Consider the following 20,249-nt stretch of genomic DNA (forward strand, 5'->3'; position numbering starts at 1 on the left):
CCAGGCACAAAATTATTGATCTTGAAGGTACTGAAGTTTAGAAGTGACATGCTCTGGTTTGAATGTCCTCTCCAAAACTCATGTTGAAATTTAATTGCCATTGCCATGGTATTAAGAGAGGGGACCATTAAAAGGTGATTAGGTCATGAGGGCTCCACCCTCATAAAGGAATTAATGTTATTATCTCAGGGGTGGGTTCGTTATTATGAGAGCCGGTTGTTGCAAAGGCAAGTTTGGTCCTCTCTGGCACTCTCTTCCCCGCTGCCTTCCGCCATGGGATGATGTAGCAAGAAGGCCCTCACTGGATACCAGCACCTTGATATTGTACTTCCTGGCCTCCAGAACTGTGATAAATACATTTCTTTTTTCTTTATTTTGCATAAGCTATCAAATTTCAGGTATTCTGTTATAGTAGCAGAAAATAAGACAAAAAGTTGGCACAGACAGTAGGGTTGTTGCTATAACAAACCTGAAACATGTGGAAGCAGCTTTGGAACCGGGTGATGGGGAGATGCTGGAGCAGTTTAGAAGTGAATAGGGAGACAGCCTGTGTTTCTGTGAGTGGACCATTCAGGGCAATTCTGGTGAGGGCTCAGAGGACGAGAATAGCCGTAGGTAAAGTCTGAGATTTCTTGGAGATGACTTTAGTTGTGATCCGAATGTTGGTAGAAATGTGGACAGGAAAAGTGGTTCTGAGGACGTCTCAAATAGAAATGAGGAGCAAGGTATTGGAAACTGGAGGAAAGGCCATCCTTGTTTTAAAGTGGCAGAGAGCTTGGCTGAATTGTGTCCATGCCCAAGGGCTTTATAGAAAGCGGAATTTAAGAGCAATGAGGGGAGAGGCGAGGGTGGAAAAAAAAAAAAAAGAGCAATGAACTGGGATATCTGGGGAAATATCTGTGCAGCAAAGCATTCAAGTTGCTGCATGGCTGTATTTGGCTGCTTACGTTAAAATAAGTGAAAGAAATTATTTAAAAGTGGAATTTATAATTAAAAGGAAAGCAGAATGGAAAGATTTGGAAAACTCTTAACCTGACCATGTAAAGAATAAAACATGGGGATTGGGAGAGAATACTAAGGGTGTGCGGTCAGGAGTCAGTTTGCTAAAGGGATTAATGCAGAGAGAAGGGAGCCAGGTGTTGCTCTGAAGACGATGGGAGAATGACCCTACAGGCATTTCAGGATCTTTGAGTCAAGCTAGGATCTTGAGGGCAAGGTTTTCAGAGAGGTGGTCACTCAGCATTCACTGCCCTGTGGCTCAGCTCCCTGAGTTCCAGCCCAGTGGCCCCAGCTGTGGCTCAGATGGGTTTAGGTGGTTTGTGTGCCGCTCTGGAGGGCACAGGTGGTAAGCCTCGGTGGCGTCCTGGTGGTCGTGGTCTTCAGATGCACAGAGTGCATGAGTTGTGGGGCCACTGTGACCTCCATTCAGATTTCAAAGTTTGTATTGCACAGCCTGGGGGCCCCAGCAGAAACACGTCGCAGAGAGCCCCCACTAAGACAATGCCTAGTGGATAGCGGGTCACCGCAGAGACCCCAGAACTGCAGAACTACCTGTGCACAACTCTGGCTTGGAAGAGCTGCAGACACAAGACTTGAAGCCATGAGGGCTGCTGGGTGGACTGAGCCCAGCAAAGCCGTAGGGGCAGGGCTGCCTGAAACCCTGGGGGCCCAACCCCTGCCCCACTGTGCCCCGCATACAGAACATAGAGTCAGAGAGGATTATTCTCTGGCTTTAAGACAATGTTTTTTCCATGTTGGGTTTTGGACTTATTCGGGACCAGTTACCTCTTTCTTCTTGCCCGTTTTTCCCATAGGGTAGCGTGGCAATGTCTACCCTATGCTTGTCTCACCATTGCATTTGGGAAGCACATAACTTGTTAATTTCACAGGCTCACAGCTGGAGAGGAATTTGCCTCAGGATGAGTTCTTCCTTGAGTCTCATCCATATCTGATTCCGATGAGAGTTTGGATGTTTGAGTTGATGCTGGAACAAGTTATAGCTTTTGGGGCCCTTGGGATGGAATGAATATATTTTGTATGTGAGGAGGACAGGAGTTTTTTGAGGGGAGGAAGGGGTTTAATGTTATGGTTTGAATGTTCTTCTGTAAAACTCATGCTGAAATGTAATTGCCAATGTGATGGTATTAGGAGGTGAGACTGCTAAGAGGTGATTAGGCCAGGAGGGCTCTGCCGTCATGAATGGATTAATGTCATTATTGAGGGAGTGGGTTCTTTACAGTGAAAACAGGTTGTTATAACAGCGAGTTTGGCCTTCTCTTGTGCTCTCTTCCCCTTTTGCCTTCCACCTTGGGATGATGCAGCAAGAAGGTCCTCAGTAGACGTCAACCCCTTGATATTGGACTCCCCAGCCTCCAGATCTTTGAGAAACAGATTTCTTTATACATTACCCAATTTCACATGTTCTGTTGTAGCAGTAGAAAATGGACTAAGATATGTCAAGAAAGAGTTAATCCTTTTAAGCAAGTGCCTGAGTTACACTGTGGGAAAATCTGACTGAATGAGCAACTGCTCAGCCTAGAATTAAACTCTTGGCTCCTTGTCTGTAAAATGAACTATTAGATCATATTTCTTTTCACTGATGGATCTGTTTTTTAATGAATTGAAGAAAAGAATACCCAGTGGTTCCTTTTGTGTGAAGAAAACAGGATAAATATTAGCCAGGAAAGGTCATTTTGGTTTCCAATATGTGGGGAGTTCATTACGATGGGTTCTGATAAATTATGCTGTGTAGTTCTTTCTGATAGCAGAAGGTCACATCGTGCCCTTGGGTGGACAGAAGGACAAACATACTTAATAAAGTTGGAGGATCTGGGAGCTGAACATTTTCAAGTTGTTTTTTCTGAGCAACTCATATTTATACAGTTATTAAAAGCCATTTCCCTCTTGTTGAACTAATTACTCAAAGCCTACTCTCTCTTCTGTAGCCCCAGAGGGATGGGTCTTCAAGTTTATCACCTAAAGTGTTCTTTAATCAAACTTGTGGATTCTTCAGGTTCTTTAACGGAAAGAAAAATCTCAGTTGTGCTTGTTGGTGGATTTGCAATGAGTTCTACAGGATTCTAAAGTAATGATACAGCATTTCAAAAATCATTTTTAGATTTGCAACTTTAATATTTACTAATACATATCATTATTTTTCTCTAATCTCCACCATTGGGACAGATGTATTTAACTAGCAACATTAAAAATGGTGTAGTTTCATGTTCCATTTTTTCTTAAAATGTCTTTGCTTTAGAATCATGAGCCCTTCTTTTAAAAATGTGTTCACTGAGTAGAAAAGTCTTAGGTCTGTGTGTTGAGGAAGGGTCTTCACTGTCAACTATGGTAGTCACAAATGTTCTTTATATTTTGATACAGTGGATTATATTGGAAAGACTTTCTGTCCCATGAACATTTTTCAGAAAGCAACCTTGTTTGGTTGTCTAGCATCATCTTCAGGTTTTTATCACATAAATCTAGGAATTTGGATCTTCATGCTGGCTTTTCCACTGCTCTATGAGCTTGGGCAAATTGTGCATCTTAGGAATAGATTATCTCCAATTTTTGTTTTTGTCCAATGGTCAATGTAATGGGAGGGTGAAATTATGCATCTTGAATGGTTTGGGACCCTCTATCAAATTTTGAATGCCTTTGCTGCCGAGGGAACTTCTTTAAAACTATATTTTGTTAGCTAATACGTGGCTAGTTAATGGCTGTAGAATTCTATGTATTTCCTCCCTTCAGTATTAGGACACTTTACAAATATGGATATTTTTGGCCATCTACCATTTGCCTGAAACTACAGGCAACATGGTAAAACCCACTATTTTGCTACTGGAAATCTGTTTCATTGCAACGTTAAAATGCTAATTGATTCCTGTTTTATTTTTTTACCTTTTAAACATAGGTCCTTCAAACTAAGATAACTTTTTGGAACTGCAAAAATGATTGGTTCTAGCTACAAATGGGAATTTGGAGTCACTCTGAAATACATCCTGGAATAATTGTGTTTGACTGGAACCAAATCTTACGAAGTCTCCAAGGTAATATCATTTTAACAGATACCTAGAGATGATATCTTTACAGAGTATTGAGAATTAAGCAAAGTGGAGTGTTCTAGAGTTGCTGATCCTTTTTAAAAGCTTGCTTTTACATAGATTTTTTTTTTTTGAATTTGGGGAATCATTATTTTTTTAAATTTAGCTTTCATCTTTGAAATGAAATTATTTCAGTTTGCAAAGCAGTGCTCTGGCTTTCAGTAGGGAAAAAGATGAGTAAATATAGAATTATCGATGAATAACTTTCCAGCCACTCTCCCACCACTCTGCCCTGGCGTTTCTCTGGGAGATCATAGCTATTGTTAAGTAAATACTTGTTTGAGGGACTGGGAACTTGCTGTTACTCACCCAGGAACCTCGTACATAGAGCTGTCCATGTAAGAAGAAGATGGATTGGGGATCATGGCCTGGGATTTGGAATGTCTGCCCTTGAGACTTTTGATTTAAGGGGCTGGTGGTTGAGATCCATCCAGGAAAACATAAACCATTCTGTTAATACGGAAGAGAGGGAAATGAATTTAGGGAACTGGCTATAGATACAATAGGAGAGTCAGAGAAGACAACCAGAAGTTATGGGGGCAGCCCAGAAGTAGCAACTGCATAAAGCCACTACCGTCTCTGGGCCAGTGGGACTAAGGAAGTAGGATTTGGCAGTGCCTACAGGAAGGGACCTTGAGTGGAGGCTGGAACCATAGTTGGGCCTTCCTGGCAGGAGCCAGAGCCATGGAGGAGTAATGGCCACTGCATAGATTCTGTCCAAGACAGAGAAGGCAGGGAGTAGCCTGGCTTTTTCCTTTCTCCTACCCTCCCTGCTCTAGCTGTTGCCTCCTGTTGGCTGAGCCCAGCTAGCTGATGTGGGAGCCTGGGAAATGCAGCCTAGGTCCCCTCAGCCCTCAGTACAGGGAAGGGGAATGAGTGGATCTGAAAGCAAAACAGGCCCAAGCTAGAATAGAGTAGAGTTTATGAATTTTTAAAAAAATTTAGGCTGGGCATGGTAGCTCATACCAGTAATCCCAGCACTTTGGGAGGCCAAGGCAGGAGGATTGCTTGAGGCCAGGAGTTCAAGATTCGCCTGGGTAACATAGAGAGACCACATCTCTATAGAAAATAAGAAAAACTAGTTGGGTATGGTGGTGTGAACCTGTAGGCCTAACTATTCAGGAGGCTGGTGTGGGAGGATCGCTTGAGTCTAGGAGTTGGAGGTTTCAGTGAGCTATGATTGAGCCACTGTATTCCAGCTGTGGTGACAGTGTGAGACTCTGTCTCTAAAAAAACCCCAAATTTGTTTCTTTTTCTTTTTACAGTATCACTTTAACAGCTGAAGCACATTGCATCTCATGGCTATGTCATGATTCATTTAACCAGTCCCATAGTGTTAGACATTTGGATCATTTTCAATACTACCATTTTCAATAGTACAAACAGTAGCAAATTTTTCCAGTGTATTTCTGGGTATTTCTTTAGGGTTAAATCCTATAAATAACTTGCTGGATTAAAGGATACGAACATTGTAAACATTTGACACATATCACATTATCTACCAGTGTATAATTGTACCAAGTTAAACCCTTTCTCTGTTGTATTAGAGATATTTCATTCAATTATTGCCAATAGCGGACATTATTTTAAAGATTTGTGTTAATTTTACAGGCCAAAAAGTTTCCTTATTGTTACTTATTTTGCATATTAGACATTTCAGTTTCTTGTTTTGTTATATTATAAAGCTGCTAGGTTCCTTAGGTTAAAGCAGGAGATTGGCACAAAAATAGAAAAATAATTGGAGTATAAAATTTAAAAAAGGAGTCTATTGTATAGTGGCATTTCAGGTCATTTCTGAGAGGATGGATTATTCCAGTGGTTTTCAAAGTACTCCCTGGAGCCTTCTGTGGGTGGGGGGCATAGGAATGGGGTTGGGGGCGCTGGGTTGTTGGAAAGAGTTCATATCTGAAACCTCTTTCCATCGCATTTTAATGAACATGGAAAGGGCTTGTTATACCTCAGAGGATGGGTCTGCTTTTAAGGATGACTGTCACTGCCCCACAAAGTCAGTTATGTATATGCCATGGAATCTTCTTTTTGAAGGTGGACAGCAGTGGATGCTATGATGCCCTATCGAGATTCCCCCTTCAGGAACAGAGGGTTTATTCCCTCAACTCTTGGGGTCCTGCCAGCTGTCAGCCCACTCTGAGAATTTCTGTCAACTGAAAGACCTACCTTGCCCAAACAACCCCTCCTTTTGGGGGCACCTCATATCCAATGAATGATCAATATGGAAGTATAAAGGCCTGGCCCCTAACCCCAACTTGGGACCACGAGGAAGGGGCATTCCAGCTTTGGAACTGTCCACAGGGTTACCTGAGGCCTATTCCTCCTTTTGTCCTGCCTTCTTCCCTTCCCCTGCGCTCACCCCCTACAGGCGATGATCCCAAGAGCACTCTTTAGTAGATCTCCTGCTTGCCAATTTCCATCTCAGAGTTAGCTTCCCAGGCAAGCTGCTTTTTGTGACTCAGAGCATCCTAAATATACTCTCCAAATTTAGTGAAATCCATTCAGATGAGTTTAGGTGATACAGGGAACTGATAAAAAGATGGAAACATAGCAAGACCCTGTCTCTAGAAAAATAAAAATACTAGCTGGGCATGGTGGCACACGCCTGTAGTCCTAGCTACTCAGGAGGCAGAGGCAACAGGATTGCTTGAGCCCAGGAGTTCGAGGTTACAGTGAACCATGATGATGCCACTACACTCCAGCCTGAGTGACAGAGCGAGACCCTGTCTCTTAAAAAAAAAAAAAAATAAGAAACTGAATTTCATTTGTAGGTTAGATGAGAGAGATTGTAGCTCACTTGAAAGACAGTCTGACTTTGGGGTCTGTAGATTAGGGGGCCATTGTACATAGAGATAGGGAAGCCAAACCATTAAGCAGAGAACATGGTTCACTGACACCCAGCTGAGGGCCGGAGAGTTAAGAAGCAAGTAGGAGACCTGGGCATCTAGAAGTTGGATTAAGAACAAGAAGGTGAATTTCAGAACTAGGTTGAATCGGATGGTTTTAACAAGGAGAAGGAAGAACTTATACTTGAGCTTCTCAGAAGGGTGCTCATGTTTCAGAGGGTAGACGGTGGGTACTTGGACTGAGCAGGGAGATGCCGGTGAGAGGGAATGGAGGACAGGGCAGCAGGGGACAGTGCTTTTGCCTTTTGGTGATGTATTCTTCCGTGGTCTGTTTTCAGTGATGTAATTCTTGAGATTAACCCGTCTGTAATCACAGACCAAATAGATGGCTTGAATACGTGGTTGGACCTTTGTCCATGGATGAACTTTTACAAATGGATTGTTCGTCCATTGCGGTAGACGGCATTCTAGATCAGCACCCCAGATTTGCACCCTCTTGTGCATACACCCTGTTTAATCTCCTCCCTGTGAGTGTGGGTGGGATTGTGGTTACGATGGGGTTCACGCCTTTAAGTCACGGCTGTGTGGCAAAATTGAGGGGACTATGCAGATATAATTAAGGCCCCAAATAAATTGACTTTGGGTTAATCAAAAGGGAGATTATCGTGGGGGGACTGACTCATCAGGTGAGCCCTAAAAAGGGAGTGGGCTTTTGCTGGAAGAAGAGATTTAAACTGAGAAGGAGCATGCCGGGGGCCACGTGGCAGAGGTATGAATGTAGCTTGTAGGATCCGTGAGCGAGAACACTGTGACCTCAGTCAGAGAGTCCCAAGGAAATGGCTTTTGCTGACAACCTGAGGGGGCTTGGAAGTGACCTTTCCCCAGCCGAGCCTCTGGATGAGAACACACCCCACTGACAACCGTGATTTCAGCCTTGTGAGTCCCTGAGCAGAGGACTCAGCTAGAACATGCTGGATTCCTGACTGACAACAACTGTGAGATACTATATTTATGTTGTTTTAAACTTCTAAGTGTGGTAATTTGCCTTAGAAATTCCAAGCATTCTGAACTTACACAGCAACATTGGACTTCTCTGTCTTGAAGGGCTTGTGTGTGTTTTAATTTCTCAAAGCGTGTCTTCCATCTCCCCCACCTCAGCGTACACACACGAAGGGGACAGAAACTTTAGACGCAGCTCAAAAGGTGGCAGAGAAATAATATGTGGGCCTTACAGGATTTTGAGATGACCTTATCAATTATATAATTTTGGGGAAGCACAGAGGTTTCCATATTTAATGAATTTTTTTTTAGTGGGGTAGTCTGTCTCACACATAATGTTTTAATAATCCCAGTTGTTAACCCCAAGATCAGTTATTAATGTGATTGTTGCAAAGGCGTAATCCTGGTACCCAAGGATCAAAAATTCAAATGGCTGTGAGTGGGGACAATGTGGGCTTCAACGTCAAGAATGTGTCTGTCAAAGATGTTCGTCAAGGCAACGTTGCTGGTGACAGCAAAAACGACCCACCAATGGAAGCTGCTGGCTTCACTGCTCAGGTGATTATCCTGAACCATCCAGGCCAAATTAGTGCTGGGTATGCTCCTGTACTGGATTGTCACACAGCTCATATTGCCTGCAAGTTTGCTGAGCTGAAAGAAAAGATTGACCGCCGCTCTGGAAAGAAGCTGGAGGATGGCCCTAAATTCTTGAAATCTGGTGATGCTGCCATCGTCGATATGGTTCCTGGCAAGCCCATGTGTGTCGAGAGCTTCTCAGACTATCCTCCTCTGGGTCGTTTTGCTGTTCGTGATATGAGACAGACAGTTGCTGTGGGTGTCATCAAAGCAGTGGACAAGAAGGCTGCTGGAGCTGGCAAGGTCACCAAATCTGCCCAGAAAGCTCAGAAGGCTAAATGAATATTATCCCTAATACCTGCCACCCCACTTTTAAACGGTGGAAGAACAGTTTCAGAACTGTTTGTTTCAATTGGCCATTTAAGTTTAATAGTAAAAGACTGGTTGTTAATAACAATGCATCGTAAAACCTTCAGGAGGAAAAGAAAATGTTTTGTGGACCACTTTTGTTTCTTTTTGTGTGGCAGTTTTAAGTTATTAGTTTTTAAAATCAGTACTTTTTAATGGAAACAACTTGACCAAAAATCTGTCACAGAATTTTGAGACCCATTAAAACAAAGTTTAATGAGAAAAAAAAAACAAAAAACAAAAAAACAAATGGCTGTGAGTGAATGAGCAGGGCTGGCTGGGCCCAGGGCAGGGGGATGTGGAGACCCATCCTGGGGCAGCTGCTACTACCCAGCCTGTTACTCCTGTACTGAAATGTAAGCCCAGGGATGTCAGGAGTAGTTTTTCAAGAGAAGCTGGATGCTGATATGCAGTCGGCACATTTTATAATTTGGCAACTATTCACTTTGTTTTAAAAACACGGTGCAGAGCAAACAAAACATATTTGCAGGCTGCATCAGGCACCGTGGTTTCGGTTTGTAGTAATTAGTGGCCCGAAAAAAGATCATCAGGGATCAGATAAATGGAATATTAGTTTTCTATTGCTGCGTAACAAATGGCCAAACCTAGCACTTTAAAACTGTTTTAAAACTGTTTAAAAGAGCAAAAAGAAGCCAATGCTTTGTGTTAACCTTTGCCACCGAGTTCTTCAAAGATGGTCTTAGAATCTCGTCGTGGCCTGGCTGCTTCCAAAGCAGACTGAGTCTCAGATCAATGAACAATACATCTTTTTAACAAGATCTGTTTGACTAAGTTGTGAGAGGCTGCGGAGAGAGAGCGAGCTGGCAGCAGTGGCCGTGCCTGGGAGTGCGCTGTGGGCCTGCAGGTCCCCTGAGGCTGCGATGTCCTTTCCCTTGAGCAGGGAATTGGGGCTGTCCTAGAGGCACTGCAGGTCTCTGCCAGCTGCAGATGCTTCCTGAGAGGACTTCTCAGGAGCCTCCCTGTAGCGTCACCCATGCGAGCATCAGCCTCATGTGCCATGTTTTTATCATCTGCCCGTGAGTGCTTGGACATTTGGCATCTATAAAAAGGGGTTCCTTTTATCCATTGTGGTGACAGTAGATACCTGTGAGCCATGTGCAAGGCAGAACCTAATATCACTGGAATTCCAAATGCCAAATGCTCTGACTTTGCTTGAAAAGTTAATTAAAAAAAAAGAGAGCAAACAAAAACAGTTAATCAAGTTCTATTTAATTCCCTTATAATGTTAAAAAGAGCAGAAAATGAGAGGGCTGGGAATAATGTTATTGATACTTTCCTTTTTTATTTACTTCCCCTCCCCCCACCCCCCACAGAGATGGGGTCTCGCTCTGTCACCCAGGCAGGAGTGCAGTGGCATGATCATGGCTCACTGCAACTTTGAACTTCTGGCTCAAGTGATCCTCCTGCCTCAGCCTCCCAAGTAGCTGAGACTACAGGCATGTCCCATCATGCCTGCCTAATTTTTAATTGAACTTAATCTTTTGTAGAGACAGGGTCTCAAGATGTTGCCCAGGCTGGTCTTGAACTCCTAGTCTCAAGGTAACTTCCTGCCTCAGCCTCCCAAAGCACTGGGGTTAGAGGTGTGAGCCACAGTGCCTGGCCTATACTTTTTGTTTTAGAATAGACCATACAACCGTATTGTGAACTGAATTACCTTTGAGCAACTGTTTTGATACTGTGTATCTTATGAAGTGAAATTTATTTTATATTCCCCCTTACTTGTCCATACTCCTCACCAAACTTTGAGATTGGTTTAATAAACTATGAGTCCAGTCTTGTAGACCCCAGGGACTTCATATAGAGTCAGAAAAACCAAGAGAAAGTTCCCTGGCCCCCTGTGCAAAATCTCCATGGATTCAGATGTGGAAACCACGTATATTTTATTTGAATCCAGCTCTAAGTGTGTTGCTTTTACATTTCATGATATGGAATAGAATAAACCGCCTACGCTCTATCAGGGCAACTTGAGCTACCCCTTGGGGACTCAGAAATAGACTTCTCATTGGTGCTAACTTGGAAAACTCTTAATTATAAAAGGTGTTTATTGAAAATGCTTGGTGCAGATAAGGTGTGATTGGCCTTCTGTTGTCTTGGGGGGAGGGAGGGAGGAAGTCCAGTGCTGAGGATCTGCCCCTGCTTTCTCCTGCCTTGCCAGGTTGGCACTGGCCGGGGAGCCTGGCCTTGCTCAGCCCTCACTGATGCCGGCTGCTTTTCTCCCCAGGATGCGAGTCTGCGCTAAGTCCCTGCTGCCCTCGCACTGGCTCTTCCTGGCCTATGTGTTAATGGTGTGCTGCAAGCTGATGTCCGCCTCAAGCCAGCACCTCCGGGGACATGCAGGTAAGCCCTTTCAGCTCATTACGTGCTGCTGAGATCAATTAATAAAACCTTCCAAACTGCAGAGTTTGCATTTTAGACGCAGGTAATTGACAAGAGCTTTTGGTGGTGTGTAAATGACCAGAGGAAACACGAAATACGGCAGAGTAATGTAGTTCGATGGTTTGGTGCTTAAGGGGTGTTACCCTGGACATCTTTTAAAGATATTTTCCAGGCTTTTAAAAACTTTTCCTTTCCTGAGTACATTTCTATTTTTATAGTGCTTTTTCTAAAAGAATCCCAGATAACCAGCAGCTCTTGTGTGTGTGTATGTGTATATCTGTCTATTCACTCTTCCTTAGAAGGTAGAACATCTTTATTAATAATCTTCTGTTAACACATATAGGGATGTAGTCAAAGGGAATTTCAGATAATATAAGACTCTTGAGATTTGTGCAGAAAAGATGCTGAATGATTTTAACAAAGAAGAAAGAAAGAAAAGAGAAAAAAAGCTGTGGTACCTTTTTCATGGTACCGAAAATGGAAATGTGTCTAAAGTTTTAGAGGCAGTCATTCTGGTAATTTCTAGTGAAACTCATGTGTATGCATTGCTGATCTTTAAAGGCAAGATTAAAACCATCAACTAAGAAGCAGTTTATTTGTATGTCTGTGTGTGTTTGTATTTCTAGCCCCCTTTCTTTATTATGAATACATTTAAAGCGACACAGACTTGGAAACTCCCTAGTGAATGGTGTTTTCCTGAATAATTTATATTTATCAGTGGACTTGTCACAAAATAATTAATTTACTGTCTCAGCTGTGATAATTTGAGGTACGGAGGTGCTAGAAATGTTTTGACTTCTTGGGGAAAGAATGAAGCTTGAACCCTAAATCATGTATGTGTCAGAATTACAAAGTTTCCCTCCAAAATGTCTTGTCTATGGAAGTTCATGAGATATCCTCACCCCAGATATATAACATGTCATGCTTTCTACTCCATTATTCTGCTATCTTAAGGTTGGCTGTAAATTTAGGCTCAGGATAATTTTTAAAATCTCTTCACAACTCAATTTTCCCTCCTCAAGCGATAGTTCAAAGAAGATGAGAAAAATAATGATTGAAGTTTTAGCAAATCAGCATAAAATCAATAGCATTTGGCTGCTGTGAAGTGCCCACAGCTAGTTGGTTCTTGTGCTGTGCATCTTTTGATGAGTTTGTTCATGAGGATAGAGTGTTTGAGGTCATTAATCTTATCTATTTAATATACATCTCTTTTCTTGTTTGGGGTCAAGAGTCAGGTTGGTTTACGGGGCAAAGCATTTCAGTGGGGCCATTGAATACTCCCATTCCATGCTATAAATTTTCTCTAATGACCTTCAGGAGAACAAAGTCCATGAGCTTTGCAGTGGCCTTGTGGCATTTTCTTCCCAGTTTGGTGCTCAGCCGATGAAGAACTCAATGATCAGAACCAGTCGGGGGCTGTGCGCTGAGATGCTGAGCAACTCGGGTCAGATCCTTACCCCACTATGGGGTATCACAGGAAGCCCACGGCAGGCGTGTATTGCAGAGAGCTAACCACAGAAGCCGGTGTCTGAGTGGCCAGAAAGGCTCCTGACGCTGTCCCAAAGGCATTGTGGCGAGTGCTGGCCAATTAAAGGAACTGTAGCACTAGGAAACCCTAGTTAGAAGTTTGTTGCATGCTTTTCATGGCTTAGATCAGGAGAGTGGCTTGTTGTCTATAAACAAGGAGGTATTTTACAGCCTCATTTCCACCCATCTGTCTAAGGTAGACACAGAGGGCAAGAAGCTGGGAGCCTACCCACAATTTGGGGAGTTGGGTGTTAGCTGTAGATTGAAGATTCAATTTTAGTTCAATCATTAAAAAAAAAATCCCATCTAATTTTCACAGGATAGGTAGTAGGAATCTTTCTTGAAGGCACATGGATGAAATGCCACGAGAGTCCAGAGGTAGTATTTTTAAGAAATTATAAAACACAAAAGACCGCTTTTGTTGTTTTTAAAATTCTGTTTGCCATAATGATTGAGCAGGAGATCACATATGGGACTTGTGTAGCTTTAAGCCATAGAAAAGGCGAAGGGGCCAATTGGCAGGTTCGTTTCTTTTAAAAGAAAGCCAGGGTTTATTCTGTTATTTCTTCAACTGGCAATTTGTTCTTTTGTTCCTTTTTTTTTTCTTTTTTCTTTTTTTTCCTGTAAGTAGTAATAGCATCATTTCCCCACAAGAGGGCAGCAAATGTAGCGCAGTGGAAAGATGTTGGCTGAAAGGCAGTTTCAGAAACTCGAGATTCGTGTGGAATTAATCTTTCAGGGATCTTTTTGGAAGTTTCATCTGATGTATACATGATGGGATTGGGACACAAAGCACCTACATTCTTAAGATTTATCCTTGGGAATATTTGGACATTTTAAAAATATAAATTTTCCCCTTTAACTATAGAATCATAGCTACTTTAAAAAAATAATTAATCAATTAGAGAAAGGGTTTCTCTCTGTCACCCAGACTGGAATGCAGTGACACGATCCTAGTTCACTGCAGCCTCGAACTCCTGGGTTCAAGCGATCCTCCTGCTTCAGCCTCCCAAGTAGCTGGGGCTACCAACCGGCCACCACACCTGGCTAATTAATATTTTTAAATTTTTTTTGGTTGAGATGGGGTCTGCCTCTGTTGCCCAGGCTGGTCTGAAACTCCTGGTCTCGAGCGATCCTCCCGCCTTGGCCTCCCTGAGTGCTAGGATTATAGGCGTGAGCCACCTCGCCTGGCCTGTGGTGTTTCAATTTCACCAAATGCCGTGGTGCCTGGTGATTATTTAATATCTGTTTGGGTGTAAAGGCCCCGAAAACCTGGGGCACACGTGGAAACGAGGCAGCAGAGCAAATCAAGTGTTGAGGGGCTGGAGTCAAACATAATCCCGGCTCTGCCACATCCCGACTGTGTGACCTCGTGCATCATGCCACTTACCCTCTCAGAACCCATTTCATCGTTTGTTAAAAATGGAATGATGCATGTGCCTGCCTTATGCGGGGTTCTTGGCTTGACTAAATAAGAAAAAGTAGGCAAAGGGATTAGCATATAATAAACAATCGGTCAACGGTAGCTATTTTTGTATTTGGATGCATCCAGATGGGGGAGTCTGGAAAGGTTCACATTCAAGGAATGGCGGAAGGCTGTGCGCATACATAGGAAGACAAGATCAATGCCTTCAGGGTTTGAAGAGAAGTCTTTCATTGTTCTAAAAAGCTGACTAGAATGAAGAGTGTTTTTTATGAAGAGGAAGGTTTTAGCTCACCCTTCAGGAGGAGATAAAAACTTCAGCAATCTGGGTGACAGAGTGACCCCGGGGGGTGTTAAGAGCCCTTTTACTTGCTGGCCTTAAGCTAAATCTGCTGTAGAGAGAATGGCTCACTGATTGGGAGCTGGGTAGGTGTCAAGAATTGTGAAGGGCAATCGCAAAGATGTGGAAACAACCCAAGTGCCCATTGATCCACGAATGGATTAGTAAACTGTGGTATATGTATACCATGGAGTACTACTCAGCTATAAGAAATAACGATGATACGACATCTCTTTGGTTCTCCTGGAGAGAGCTGGAACCCATTATACTAAGTGAAGTATCCAAAGAATGGAAAAACAAGCATCACATGTACTCACCAGAAAACTGGTTTCCCTGATCATCACCTAAATGTACATCAGGGAAGGATACCAATTGGATATCAGACTGGGATGGGGGGGTGGGGGGAGGGGATGGGTGTATGCCTACATGACGAGTGCATTGCGCACCCTCTGGGGAATGGTCATGCTTGAGGGTGCAGACCCGGGGAGGTGGGGGGGGAGGGGATCGAGGTATGAATACATGGCGAGTGCCAGGCGCACTGTCTGGAGAGTGGGAGCGGACGCGCTTGGGACTCTGACTCGGGGGGATGGGCGGGACAGGGACAATGTATATGATCTGAACTTATGTACCCCCATGATGAGCTGAAATAAAAAAATATATATTATAAAAAAAAAAAAAAAAAAAAAAAAAGAATTGTGAAGGGCCTAGGATTTCACCCTACTTGCAAACCAGCAGGTTAGCCAGCCATAGTTCCATGGATGGTGGCAGAAGATATGAGATGCTTGGGTCAGGACAAAGGATTTTATTACTCAGTGCAGTAAGCAGCTTGAGCTTCAGGTTTGTTTCGGTCCTCCTTTCATACTTGGGTGAACTGTAAAGCCTCTTTGGGACTCAGTCTCTTCTTACATAGAATGGGGATAATAGAAATAACCCTCATAGAGTTGCAATAAGGATTCAATTTGTTACTGTCTGGAAAATGCCAAGAACTGTGTTTGCCTAGCGGTTACGTGCTCAATAAATTCTAGTCATCTTTATGAACACTTCCTTTTCCTTTTGAATGTTTTGCATTTCATAGAGGTTCCGTACTGTTTAAATTTATGGAAGTTTAGGTTTTCTGTTTTCTCTGTTATAAATGATAATGTAAAATAGGCATGCTGTGATTGTGCGTTTTGATGCCTTATGTTATTTTTAACTTTGGATAAATTCTTTGAAGAGTAAGCATTGCCTCCAAGTTTGGGCCCGTGTTTCTGTCTGCTATAATGGCTGAAATTTGTAGGAACCCTGCAGATACTCTGGATTGACTATTTTAGCCTTAATTTTCTATCAGAAACCTCTATTTCTTTCAAAAATAACAATTGAGTGGGTAACATAAACTCTACTGTGGGAATTTCTTTGTGAGGCTTAAATGTGATGTATTGTTTGTGAAGATGATAAAGCTGCATGTACAAGCTGCTATTTTGTACTTCGAAGGCTGAAATGAATTGTACTGACACAGATGGTTTTGAAAAATGGTTTGCCTGCATTGCCTAAATTTTGACACTAGGGGGCAGGCAAGGCTTAGAATAGCTAAATAGAGCCATGCAATAATAATTTTGAATGCTCTAATAGCCACATTAAAAAGGTAAAAAGAAACAGCTGAAATTAATTTCCCTAATATGGTTTATTTAACCCAATATATTCAAAGTATTATCATTTCAATATGTGGCCTAGGCATATTTTAAGTGCTCAGTAGCCACATGTGGGCAGATCCTACTGTAATAAATAGGATGTTGCTTCCTTACAGATTAGAATTATGAGTTATTTGTATTTTCATGGGTCAGTTATAGGGCACACTGTTTTCAGTTCTCTTTATTTGACTTAATTTCTTTCGTGTTTTGTTTTCTTCCTCCTCCTCCTCCACCTCCTCCTCCTCCTCCTCCAAGTTTATAAAAAGTGCCAGGTAGGTGGGGTTTGTAACCTCAAGTCATAAAGAATGGACAGACAGTTCCATTTCCCGATGAACTGCCTATGTGAGCATTCTCTTCAAGAGCATATTTCTCGGGAGAGGGAAGTGGCAAAAATAATTTGAAATTGAATGTGTGTGTGTGATGGTGTTGTCATTAAGTCTTAAAGTCGCCCACTTAGAGAGCTTATTTTCACCAATGGTGGGCATTTTCCCACCGGAGTGAAACGCAACGAAAGTTTCTCCCATAATTTTCCCTGCCTGCCTTCCTCCTGCCCCACTCCCAATGAATGGTTGCTTCATTCAATGCATAGGTGTATTGCTGTGTGGGCAGCTCTATAATGACATGCTCTTATTTTATGAACAAGCAAAAGAAAGGATTACGGAGTGGCCTGAAGAGCCTGTGTTTTGGTAGTGATGGAGAAGGGACATCCTTGCAATGGTGTTCACTTCATTCTCTCTCTGGGGGAGCTTTTATGCTAAAAAAAACACGAGGCCCCGCAGAGCTATATTTCATCTGAATCTCACGAGGTGGAGCCCAGGCACCTGTGCTGTTTAACAGCTGTCCTGGTGATTATTCAGACCTGCAGCCAAAGAACAGAGCCACTGCTTTAGAAGAAAGAAAATTGGAAGTTTGACTCTAGCTCTTGTCCAGGTGCAGTTTGATCCGAGTGGTGAGGCGTCTCCATTTCAGTGTGACAGAGCCATGGTTCGGCTGAGGAGAGGTATATTCCCCCCCCCCCCTACCGTAAAGGTGACCTCTGTCCCCACCTCCTGAGAAACGCTGTGCAAATACTCCTTTTGCTCCGGTGCGGCCATGCCTGGATGCTAAAAGCCTCTATCGTGAGGGATTCTATTGACCTGCTCTGTACCCCACATTATTTTTCTCCAGTGCCATCTTCATGGGCTCATCATAATCTCAGTATTTAATAAGAAGGGAAAGGAGCAGATTATATGAGGTATTAATTTTCTGCTTCTTTTCATCTCCTTGGCTGCAAGTTTAAGTCCCAATGCCATCGGCAAGGTCAGCTTTGCGAAACATCTGACAAATGAGTGTGCTTTGCATCCTTTTCGGTGGGAAGAAAGGGTTGTCTCACTGACGGGAGTGAAGAATTTCAGCTCCTTAAATGAGCTTGTGAGCCATCCCGCCTGGCAGAGCAAGCTTTTTTGCCCTCCCCTTTTTCAGTCTTTGAGGCAGAACAGGCAAACAGTCTTTGAAGAGTTCTCCGGGTAGTTAGGAAAAAGATTCTCCTTACCCTTGAGAACAAAGTTCCTTTTTCTTCTTTCCAGCCGTGCACTTAGGCTTATCTAAACGAAGCCTACAGTTTGGGGTGTAAAAAGCCACGGGTCAATATCTCATCCGTATGTCAGTGCTATACAAGGAAATCAGAATCTTTTGTTCCATATAAGGCAAATAAAATCATTTGTCAAATGAAACAGGAGGGGTGTAGATGGAGCAGGAAGAAAAATGAGGTGTTATGTTTTGCTAGGTGTTGCTTGGATGCTTTAAATATTTTGGCCCAGATGGTGGTCTCAGAATAGCACGCTGGAAATAATCATATTGAAGGGACATTTAAAAATCCATTAAAAAGGATTAATTTATTGTGAGACAACTATGCTTGGTATAGTTAAAAACAACTGAACGCTTAATGCCGTGTGCCATCAGTGCTTACGTTTTAGGGAATGTTTGAAATCAGATACAAACTATGGAGTCCAACAGGGCCTGAAGATGGTGGGTTGTCTCACCTGGGCCCTGTTTTCCTGTTTATTACCTGTTCTAGAGAGAGGAACGGGATCCCAGAGAAGGGAAACAATAGAGAAATTTGTTTCAGGAAAAATACAATAGGGGCCCCGAAATGAAATAAATGAATACCCGCCGTGTTGTTAGCAGCAGGTAATTTTTCTGTGGCTCATCGCTGACGTTGCGTAGCTACTGGAAATAAATACCAGCAATTCAGGGGTGTGGGAGATCTGAACAATTTGAACGAGGTTGAGCATGAAGGAGTACAAAGTCAAGATGTGTGTCTTCTTCCCCAAAATCAAACACAGTTACAGGCTTCGGAAAGTCTTATTTGCTTTGGAAGGTCTTATTTGTTATTTGGAGAGCGTTGGTAAGAGATGGGGGAAGGCATGTCTTTTAAGAGGAGCTTTCAAAGCCTGTCTAGCTTTGAGCTAGAAGAAGTGAACTTGTGAACATGTTGCTAATTTCTGCCCTCCCTCCAGGTGTCCTGCGGTCATTTTACAGGCTTTCAAGTAAGCATTGCCCGGTAGAGGACAGTGCTTTCTACCTAGGGGTATTCTATGTGTTTGAGCTATTGCCAGCTAAACATATCCCATAGGGAATAATGCCCATGTTTAAAGGCAGAGAGCAACAATCAGCATTTATTACTTTTCTAGTTAGTGTGCTTTTAGGATGCCATCTAGAAACTTGAAACATCCACAGAATGGCTAGATCAACATTTTGCTTGCCCAGGGTGTGTGTCTCTGTCTGTCTTTTCCTGGAAAAACAAATATGACATTGTTTGATCTCTCCAGGTGGGAGCGAGGTTATTAGCCTCTCTCTCCTACTTGATGTTGCACTGATCTTGAATTTGTTTTCTAATGAGCCACATCCATGCCTCTCAGGGGAGTGACACAACAGAACCTGGATGGTTTCTGTAAGTCACTGAAACCTGAGTTTGAACCCTGTTAATTTTAGAATTGGTGATGATCCTGGAATGATAGGGCTGATATTCACCCATGTGCTCTCCATGAAAAGAGATCTGCTAAGCAAATAGTGTAAATATATTTACCTGGGAGCTGTTTAAGTTATTTTGAAAAATTGGCAAGTGCTTTGGGAAGCATGTATTTAACATGAAATCCAAATGCTTGTGCCTTTGCTCTGTGAATCCCTTGCTGTGTGCACCTGGGCACAGTTACTTCATCTCTCTGAGCCTCAGTTTCCTTTTCCTTGAAGTATTTTTGTGGGGTTAAATGAGATAATTCACGTAAAGGATTTGGTGTTACGCCTGGAACTTAATGCATTTATTTATTTATTTTTTATTGCTAATATTAATACATACTAGTACATATTTTAGGGGTAGATGTGATATTTTGATACATTCATACAAGGTGTAATGATCAAACCAAGGCAACTGGGACATCCATTACCCCAAACATTTACCCCTTCTTTATGTTGGGAACATTTTAATTCCTTTTCTCCAGCTATTTTGAACTATACAACAAATTATGGCTAACTATACTTACCTAGTATACTATCGAACACCAGATCATATTCCTTCTATCTAACTAAATTTTTGTACTTTAACCTCTCTTCGTCTCCCCTCTCTCCTATCCTTCCAGGCTCTGGTAACCACCAATGAGCTCTCTACCACCACAAGATCCACTTTTTTAGCTCCCAAATATGAGTGAGAACATGTGGTATTTATCTTTCTGTGCTTGGCTTATTCCACTTAATATAATGACTTCCAGTTCCATCCATGTTGCTGCAAATGATAGGATTTCATCATTTCTTATTGGTGAACAATACTCCATTGCGTATATGTACACAACATTTTCTTGATCCATTCATTCATTCATAGGCACATAGGTTGATTCCTCCGTATCTTGGCTATTGTGAATAGTGCTGCAGTAAACATGTGCATGCAGATATCTCTTCGATATACTGACTTTCTTTTGGATATAT

At 42.5% G+C, this 20,249-nt stretch overlaps 2 protein-coding genes across 2 annotated transcripts in view; both read left to right on the plus strand.

The window, feature by feature from the left end:
- The window catches only part of TAFA4 (TAFA chemokine like family member 4), a 165,566-nt gene that overhangs the window by 39,361 nt on the left and 105,956 nt on the right, over positions 1–20,249 (plus strand). Inside the window, exons 2-3 of the mRNA XM_045529665.1 lie at positions 3,908–4,043; positions 11,178–11,293. Coding sequence (XP_045385621.1) covers positions 11,179–11,293 — 115 coding nt within the window. The 5' untranslated portion in view covers positions 3,908–4,043; position 11,178. The remainder of the gene's footprint in view (positions 1–3,907; positions 4,044–11,177; positions 11,294–20,249) is intronic.
- LOC123623018 (elongation factor 1-alpha 1-like) lies at positions 8,353–9,027 on the plus strand. Its single transcript, XM_045529664.1, has one exon. It carries the CDS (start codon positions 8,381–8,383, stop codon positions 8,867–8,869), a length of 489 nt encoding a protein of 162 aa, XP_045385620.1. The 5' UTR covers positions 8,353–8,380; the 3' UTR covers positions 8,870–9,027.

This window comes from Lemur catta, chromosome 18 (assembly GCF_020740605.2).
Source record: "Lemur catta isolate mLemCat1 chromosome 18, mLemCat1.pri, whole genome shotgun sequence".
In the NCBI taxonomy this organism is placed as follows: domain Eukaryota; kingdom Metazoa; phylum Chordata; class Mammalia; order Primates; family Lemuridae; genus Lemur; species Lemur catta.

Bases quoted from the DNA above. Each gene is read 5' to 3' on its own strand.
- LOC123623018 (XM_045529664.1), top strand. From the start codon at position 8,381: ATGGCTGTGAGTGGGGACAATGTGGGCTTCAACGTCAAGAATGTGTCT.